This window comes from Meleagris gallopavo, chromosome 28, assembly GCF_000146605.3.
Source record: "Meleagris gallopavo isolate NT-WF06-2002-E0010 breed Aviagen turkey brand Nicholas breeding stock chromosome 28, Turkey_5.1, whole genome shotgun sequence".
Taxonomy (NCBI): Eukaryota; Metazoa; Chordata; class Aves; order Galliformes; family Phasianidae; genus Meleagris; species Meleagris gallopavo.
The window spans coordinates 3,350,004-3,358,439 of record NC_015038.2 but is presented as its reverse complement, the minus strand read 5'-3'; the positions used below and the strand labels follow the sequence as shown (position 1 = coordinate 3,358,439).

Here is an 8,436-nt window from a genome sequence, read left to right as displayed (position 1 = left end):
GTCTCACCGGCCGCAGCCGAGGAGAAAAGGAGCTGAGCCGGCTCCAAAGCCGACCCGCGGCCCACCCGCCCTCTCTCCGCCCGGCTCCCCTCAGCGCAGCGCCGGCCCAGCTTTACAAAATGGCGGCGGCTCTTTGTTTGCCGCCGCCGCCGGGCCTCGTCGCTTCCATCCGCCCTCCTGGGGAAATGGACCGCGGGCGTCGCTCCCATCCCGCCCTCCGAGGATGAAGGTCCTCACCGATGCTAAGAGGGAGGGCGCGCGAAGGGAGCCCGCGCTAAATTTGCAGCCGACTCGACCCTCAACGAGGCTCCCGCTCCGTTTTTCCTCACTGGACAAAATGGCGGCTGGCGCCCTCCCCGCCCGCCGTTATATACGGGCGGGCCCTCCCACATGACGCCGCACCGAGGCGAATCAGAGGGCGCCGTTTTTCTGATTGACAGGTCGCCGTGTCCCGCCCTTGCTGAACGTGCTTGTTCCCGCCGTCCAGCCCAAAATGGCGGCGGGCGGGATTTTCCTCGGTGCTGGGGGCTCTTCCTGAGGAGATTTCCCACCGCTCACCCCAAAATTCAGTTTTAGACGGTGGTTATTGAGAGAAGGCTACAGACACAGAATTAGGAAAAAGGCAACACAGCTAGGAAGTCTTATTTCATCGGCTAAGAGCGAAAATATTTATTTCCTTATTTTCTCTCCGTAGGATACATTCAAGTCGTGCTTTTTAGGATGTTCCACTCGTAATTTGGGTTTTGCACCTAGGAAACAGCCATCGCTTTACGAGGGCAGAGGCTCTAAATAAATGTACTGAGCAAACTGGTGTCTTTTTGGTATAGCTTTGTTATTAACTTCAGCACAGTGTTGTATTTACTTCCTAAAACGTCACTTTGCAGCCATAGCTGCAGGCTGTGTTTAGTCCAGACTTGCTAAATGAGATAAATATATCTGGCACAAGTGCAGTTAATAGTTTTCTGATTAATTATTGTAATAAAGCATTCTGAACACAAATTAATGCATAAGCACTGTGTTTCCAAGCAAGATTTACACAATCCTCCCCCACCTGCTAGAACTGTACCAGCATGTCAAAATTACGCGGGTTAAGGACAGACAGCACGTCCAATTCGCCTGAATGTTTGGAAGTCCAAGCCCTGCCGCCCAGGGCACAGGCACAGATTCACATAACTTAAGTTTTAATTGTGATGAGATCCTAGAGCTTCTTGTCCGCAGAATGCCCCCAAGGCTCAGAAGCGGTCCCTGAGCCAACGCCAGCAGCAGAGGGCGGCATTCCCCGCTGCTGGGAACCTCCGCACGGCAGTGGGCGATCCCCCCTCCTTTGTGTTTGCTTTTGCTTTGGGCCCTGTGGGCCCAGGGCTAAGCTGAACAGAACACAGTGATGTTACAGAGGTGGCACAATCGACTGGAGGCTCTGTTTGGGCTTCTATTTGTTTTTCATGCAGAAAATACTCCATCTGGGGAAGGGGAATCAACCCCCGGTGTGGCTCCAGGGGAGCCTGTGCAGGACACAACTGCCAGCCTTGCTGCTATGTCTGACACTTCTCCAGGTCTGGCTTGAAATCTCTAAATGGAAAGTTAAATCTCTGAGCACAACGAACTGCTGTTCGACTCGTGTTTTAATCCCCTGGAAGATGGGAGTGCTCTTTGGGATGATGTAGTGGATTTGGGGACGAGCTTTACAACAGCCCACACAATCCAGAGGATTGCACATGGGATGCCTTTCCTCTCCGTCCCCTCTGGATTGCACAGAATTCCCCACACCCAACAGAAAGAAGGGAAGCCTTCAGCCCACTTTAATGAATCTCACCTCCCTCCAGCAGTTACCAAGGATGCTGCTTTGTCCTGCTGGGGCAGAGGGATGGCGGTGGCTGCAGGTTGTGGTGGTTCAAAGATCTCTGTGGCCCCCAGGTTTGCTGCCAGGTGTTATTTCCTCTGATCTCTCAATTAAGGAGGCCAGGAAGGGAGAGCAGCCATTCATTAGCAGCTGCCTCACCAGCAGCTTGGGGGAACTATATTTACCATCCAAGTGTGGTCAGACTGTTTCCTCTAAGCAGGGCGGTGCCTTTTGTTCCACACACACCGCAGTGAGCAGCTCGGGTGAATTTCAGCCTGGTAGGCTAAGAGAGCACAGAGAAAGTGGATTTTTACACGAGAGAAGCAGCAAGGCTTCTTCTATTGCTCATAGAAAACTGCACATGGGAAAGATGCACCTGATCTCTGTCCATCTCCCTGAAGACAGAGGGTCCCTCATGTAGTATTGAATTAAGTCTTAAAGCCCAGGCCCCGGACCCCTCTTGCTCTTTGCACATTTTGTTTTCTGTTTCCTCCCCTCAGCTGGACCTTCAGCCTTTCTCTTTCCCCTTTCACGTTCCCTTCCTCCCACACCTGCTGCCCTGGGGAAGGGCCTGAACAAAAGAATCACTCATGGGGAAACTGCAATTTGCAGAGCTCTCCTCCCCTAAGCTCACCCTGCAAAAGGTGGTTGAGCAGCAAAGGCAGAGGCCAATGCAAAGCCAGGCCTGGAAATGCCATAGGGTGGGAGCAGAGGCCTCTGAAGCTGAAAGTAAAGTCTTTGGTGGCTGCAAGTGCTCTGAGGCCCGAGGGAATTGTATTGTCATCAGCTGGTAATGCTGTTTGCAGTTTGTGGTTGTGGAATTTTTATCATAATCAGAAATATTAGCTGCTGTGCATGAGGCTGTGGTGTAAGCTGTGCGGTCAAGGTATCTCATGTTTTCCTTAGAAACAGTGCAAAACATGGAATAAATCCCTGCAAGCATCTCTCCCTCACTGTGCTGTTCGTGCCAATGTGTTTGCACTGAATGTTTGTGAAGACTGCACCGTTCCTGCAGTGCAGTCTGTTCTCAGACACCTCTCAGGGTGGTAGGAAGGCACACAGGTTAATTTCACTTCTTCAAGTCTTTGGGTGGAAACAAATGTCGAATGGAGGCACGTAGCCACAGCAATGTACTTTGGCCGTCACAGAATGCTTCAAGTGCCCATTTACTGAGCCCTGTCAGCGTCTCGGACCTACCTGCAGGCACTTGGCTTAATGCAATGTCTGTTCTCCCATTGCAGACACCAGTAAGTGCAGTCAATGGGAGCCCATTATGTGACAGACTCAAAAAGTTCAGGGACAAATTAGACCAGATGTTTCAGTCCTGACTTCAGTCCCGACTTTGGCCAACGCTCATTAATCCTCGAGGATGTAACTATGAAACTTTGCCTTCACGGACAGATAATTCAGTGACACTGCAGGCTGCCCTGGAAACTTAAGATGAGCTTTGGCCACATTTAACAAATGTCATTTTTAATTGGTGACACACTTCATACACTTTAACGAGTGACACTAACAATTGAGACTCACGTCAGCAACACCTATTTGATTGCAGGGCTCACAACCAGCTGTCACGAGGAATGTAGTAAAGAGCACCTGATGTCCACAGAAGCTGCGAGAATGTATGAGAAGGTGAGAACACTGCTAGCAGGGCCTGGCCTGTCTGTGTTATCAGAGAATGCATTTCCACTCACCTGAGACTGAATTTAATGGGATGGTGAGGCGGTGCCTATGGGAAATGAACGAGTAGCTTATGGTAACACCAAGCAAACGGTATCCTCAGTTTTTCCAGGGATTCTTTTCTCAGAGAAGACAAATACATTCACTTTCATTTGCTTGGAGAAATAGGGTCTGATCCTCTTAAACAGATTTAGTGGTTCAGCCTGGTGCTCCAGTCCATCCATATCCTCAGTATCCAAGCTGTATTGAATTACCTGAGTAGATATCATAAAGTGAGTATCCAGACTTGCACCTCACTAAGTCCTATGGTTTCACATCAGAATTTGGCTTCTTGCCCAAGCTACCGCTTGCATTTTTATCATTTACTAAGTTGATAAGGCTTCTCCATATCTCCCCACTTTGTAAAATCAAAAACAAATACATCTTACCGTGGCTGTGCAAACTGCTCAAACAATTGTGCAAACTGTGCAAACAATTTCAATGAGATTTGTGCTGAGCATTAAAATCCAGTGGGATCTTATTTACAAACTGCTCATATTTTCTGCAAGTAACTGTCCGTTCACGCTGCATGGTGACTTGCATTACAGACTTAGCAGTATCAGTCTAAATCAGTATTGCTGATTTAGATTCCACCTGTGCAACACTGTGACCTATTCAGGAGTCCAAGAATACAGCAAAGCAAACCAGGGAACTTTTTCGCGATCAACAGTGGAACAAGTTTGACCATCCCTTCTTCCATCATCTCGGGGCACAATAACACTGCGTCAGAATGAAGGTCTTTAAAAAAACCAACACCCAAACAACAACAAAACAGGAGACAGCAAAAGAATAACACGCTTCCCACAGTCTCATCATCTTTTCCTTAGTCACAGCTGAACGTTTTAGAATCTGAGATTTATTCTCATTGGAAATAGCGAGCTCTCTCCTTTCACTGCCACGAGAGGAAAGGTCTTAGTCACTGAAGTGATTATTGTTTCTGTGGTTCCTGGGCAGGTATAAAAGAAGGTGAAAGGCACTCACTGGCATTGCAACTGGAACGTCAGGAAGAGACTGGCAAGGAGAGGCAGCCGTGCAGACAGAGGCTTCGCTGCCATCTCTACGAGACCAGCGGTGAGTAGGAGATGTGAGCCCTGTCACTCAGGGGTGCTTTTTAGTTACTACATGATTTTCTGTTCATCACAATATGTAAGCATAGCTTAACTGTTGTGTGAGAGCAGATCTACATTTGCACAGGCTAAGCTATCATGCAGGATGTAAGCACGTTTGTACTCTGTGTCTATCTTTATGTACTTTATGTATCTTTATGTATTTTAATTGGAAATAGCATGTGTTCTTTCATGCCTAGTTTAATTTGAACATATTGTCCAAGGAAATCGCTCAGAAAGTAATTCTCTTAGATGAGAATAATCTCTGTACACTTTCCAGTTGCTTCTCTTAAGCCAGAACTTACAGACAAAATATCCACTATCAAACTAATCTGATCCTCACGTGCAGTGGCTGATTTGGATGCCCGTAACAGCACTTGTATTGCTCATGGACAAGGCTGTATTATCCAGGTCCAAACCCAGGGCTGTGTCCGCATTTTCACTTTGATTTGCACGGTCCAGCTTTAAACTCTTTTTGAGTTTTGTGACAGATGTTTTAAGCAGCAATCCTAATCGTTTTGTTACATTTCTGCTAGGTTTTTATCTTTCCAGCTCCACATGAAATAATCTGTGCCTGCAAATGCACAGGAGTTGGAAGCAGTCTATTGAGACGTGTGAGAGGGAAAGGAGATTTAGGATTCTCAGCAAAGAAATGCATAAATTTACCAGGAAATCTCCTCGTCTTTTACTGGTATACAAGTCCACACGTCTGATGTTCTGGGAGGTTCTGGGGTGATGTATCACTTAATTGCTCCACTTTTACTCGTGCTTGAAGGCTGAAATTCATTTTATCAGGTGAACGAATGACGAGAGAAGGAAAGACTTTTGGTCATACCTTCAGCTTCTTGTCCTGGTGATCAGATTTAAAGAAGAGAGAAAATGTTCCTGCCCCAGAGATCTCTGCAGATGGTTACATTTTTTGCAATCTTTTTTCTTGCCTGTTTTGCAACGTGTCAAGACACTGAAAAGTAAGCAATATCACCCTTTTACTTAATATCATAAGCAGACTGCTTGCTTTTGATTTAAGAGGCTGTATTCTTCACTGCCATTAATTCAGGCATAGCAAAAGAAAAAATGCATACATTTTACTGCCTTTTATGCAGTACAGAATCATGCCAATTGCATTTTTAGATGCATGGATTATACTGCATCCAGTGCCTTTCTGCTGATTCTTTTGAGAATTGTGTAGCAAAGATGTTCAAGGCAAGTCATGAAATGGCACATACAATTCCATAATTAGGTTCCCACTCAGATCCAAATCTGTAGCAGAAGGCTATAGCTGCAATGGCTCATGTGCAATGCAGATTCGGATGTCAGTAACAGCACTTGTATTGTTCATGGAAAGGGTTTTATTATTAAAGGTCCAATTTCCACCTTCAGGAACTGACTGCCTGCTGCCTTGCACTGTCTGAGCTGGCCCTGCATGGGTCAGGCTTCTGACCCTGAGTGTGGCATCAGGGTTGTCCTCCATATCCTACGTAGACCAGATCTCCTTCCTCAGCATAGAGAATCTAAGATTGATGGATGCAAATCAGTGATTTTGAAATAGGAACAGAAAACCAGCTGTGCTTGTTTGCTAACTGAACCCTTTTTGCTGTTGCAGTAGAAGAGCAGTGACGGAGCACCAGCTCATGCATGACAAGGGGAGGGCATTTCAAGGGCTGAAGCGCCTGATGTGGCTCCACAATGCCCTAGGTAGTGTGCACACAGCCAGCAGCAGGGATATTTCCCTTTCAAATGCCATATGGGGTTCACAGAAGACCAGAGATCCCTCAGATCTCTACAACAGCATCAGCAGAGATGAGACTTCAAACCTGATGAAGCAGCTCCTGAAACTGATGGAAGATGAGCAAAACTTCCCCCCACTGAAGAAGCAGCATTTGCTGCAGAATCTGAAGACCCCAGAGGGTAACTGGAACCCACAAGATGTTTTTGCTCTCCTTCAAATCAAAGAATTTGGCAGAAAGAGAAATCCGAGCAACCAGCCACAGAACTTTTCCCACTAGCCTCCATCCAGCTCAGCCTCTGCACTGCTTTAGATACGTGATGTTATAAGGAAAAGCACTCCTGCAAAGGTGTGCTGAAAAAGACAAGTAGTGTCTATTTGTTCCATTACCTATTTGTGAGTGTCGAACAGAGAGTCTTTTAAGGACCTGGGTTCCCTCCCTGGCAGGCAGTCTGACAATTATGATTGTGAGATGCAGTGATTTTTAAGAGGCCAGAAATCTTGCTTTTCATGGCAAGGCCCTCCCTGTCTGTTAGCAGTAAATTGCAGGGCTGTGGCGGATTTCTGTAGCCCAGGCAAAGCAGGAAGTTCAGTTCATTAACCTGCATATTCACAAATTCACTTGAAGTTTTATGTTTTGTCTCCTAAAAAAGCCATTACCTCCGAATAACATTTTATTTTATTTCACACCTGCCTGCAGCTCTGCCCCTGCTCTGTAGTAGCAATGATGCTCCTTATGCTTTAGGTCCAAAGGTGGTTTTTTTGTTTGTTTGTTTGTTTATCTATCTCATCTTTCAGCTTTACCATCAGAGTAGCAAACTTTCTGCTGCTCAGAGGCAGCAGATCCACCACTCCCCACCTAAGCATTACACATTACCCTTCTGCTGGTGAAAAAGATGAGAATCACCCTCCAGACTCCGCATTTGAGCCTTTTATTACAAGAATTTCTACCTTTTCTGTGTTCCTGTGAGCCCACGCAATGCACTGCATTTTCTGAGCGGAAAACCAACTTCATGATGCCAATTGTGTTTCCTCAAATAGAAACGGATTCGCTAATGATTCAGTTTTGTTATTCACCTTCAGGCTGATCAGCTCTAAGCAAAGCAACATCAGATTTAACTGCAAAATCAGTCTTTCAGAAATGAAATGTCAGTTGTGATACGAATATATCCGCATTTCCACTACACGGGGACCATGCCTGGCATTTTGAATCCTGACATTCCTCTGCTGCCGACAGATTTCAACTGCGTGTGCAAAGAGTGCTCTTCAGTGCTAGATTCAAACCCCAGTAACTCAGTGTTATAATAAAAACCTTTCCACCCTCTGAACCGCTTGTGTTCCTCTGTAGAAATGTAAATGAAATTATCATTTGCCAATTTCCGTGCGTTTGGGATGAATAAAAGAGACCACCACAGGAAAAAAGACAACCCTTCCTGTAGCACACAGCACTGTGAGACCACGCAGCGCCATTTTGGAGAGGTGAGGAGGAGGATGGAGCTCCCCACGGCTGCACTGCAGACACCTCACAGTTATAGCTGTAACGCACAGGGCTGAGCCCAGAAGAGAGCAAGGTTAATTTCAAACAGAATTCGTGCGTTTTATCCTTACGAAGAGTAAAACCAAGAAACAGCACACCGTCCCACACCGTCCCGCACCGCCCCTCAGGCGCACGCGCCTGAGAGCCCGCCCTCCCGCCCAACCTGCAGGCGGCAGCGCGCATACGCCTCCTCAACCAGGGCGGGAGCAGAGATAACCCCGCCCCTCGGGCCACGGGGGCGAGGCCGGGAGGATGGTGGCGCATGCGCAGTGCCCCGGCGGTTCTTAGGGCGCTCGGCCCGCGCGGGGGGCGGTGGGTGCGGTGCTGGGGGTCCGCCGGCTCTCGAGGGGGCGCGCTCCGCTCGGCTTCGTTGACGTCCTGTCCTCCGGCCGTCGGGTCCCTGCGCCGCGATCGCAGCGCTGCGGTCCGCTCCTCACCGCCCCCTTCCCGAGGGGGGCTCTCCGGTAAGAGCCGCCGTCCACCGCTTCCGTGCCTCTGTGCGGGGCTG

General features: G+C 47.9%; 1 protein-coding gene and 1 long non-coding RNA gene across 2 annotated transcripts; one reads left to right on the top strand and one right to left on the bottom strand.

Annotated features, from left to right (window-relative positions):
- Window positions 1-611: 611 nt before the first annotated feature.
- Window positions 612-8,426, bottom strand: LOC109371075. Its single transcript, XR_002121745.2, has 3 exons — window positions 8,092-8,426; window positions 3,535-3,774; window positions 612-3,452 (listed from the first exon to the last, which is right to left on the bottom strand). It is a non-coding gene; the product is annotated as an uncharacterized LOC109371075 (long non-coding RNA).
- Window positions 5,334-6,966, top strand: LOC116217472 (parathyroid hormone 4-like). The gene is made up of 2 exons (XM_031556985.1): window positions 5,334-5,633; window positions 6,269-6,966. Exons 1-2 carry the CDS (start codon window positions 5,545-5,547, stop codon window positions 6,669-6,671), a joined length of 492 nt encoding a protein of 163 aa, XP_031412845.1. The 5' UTR covers window positions 5,334-5,544; the 3' UTR covers window positions 6,672-6,966.
- Window positions 8,427-8,436: the final 10 nt, after the last annotated feature.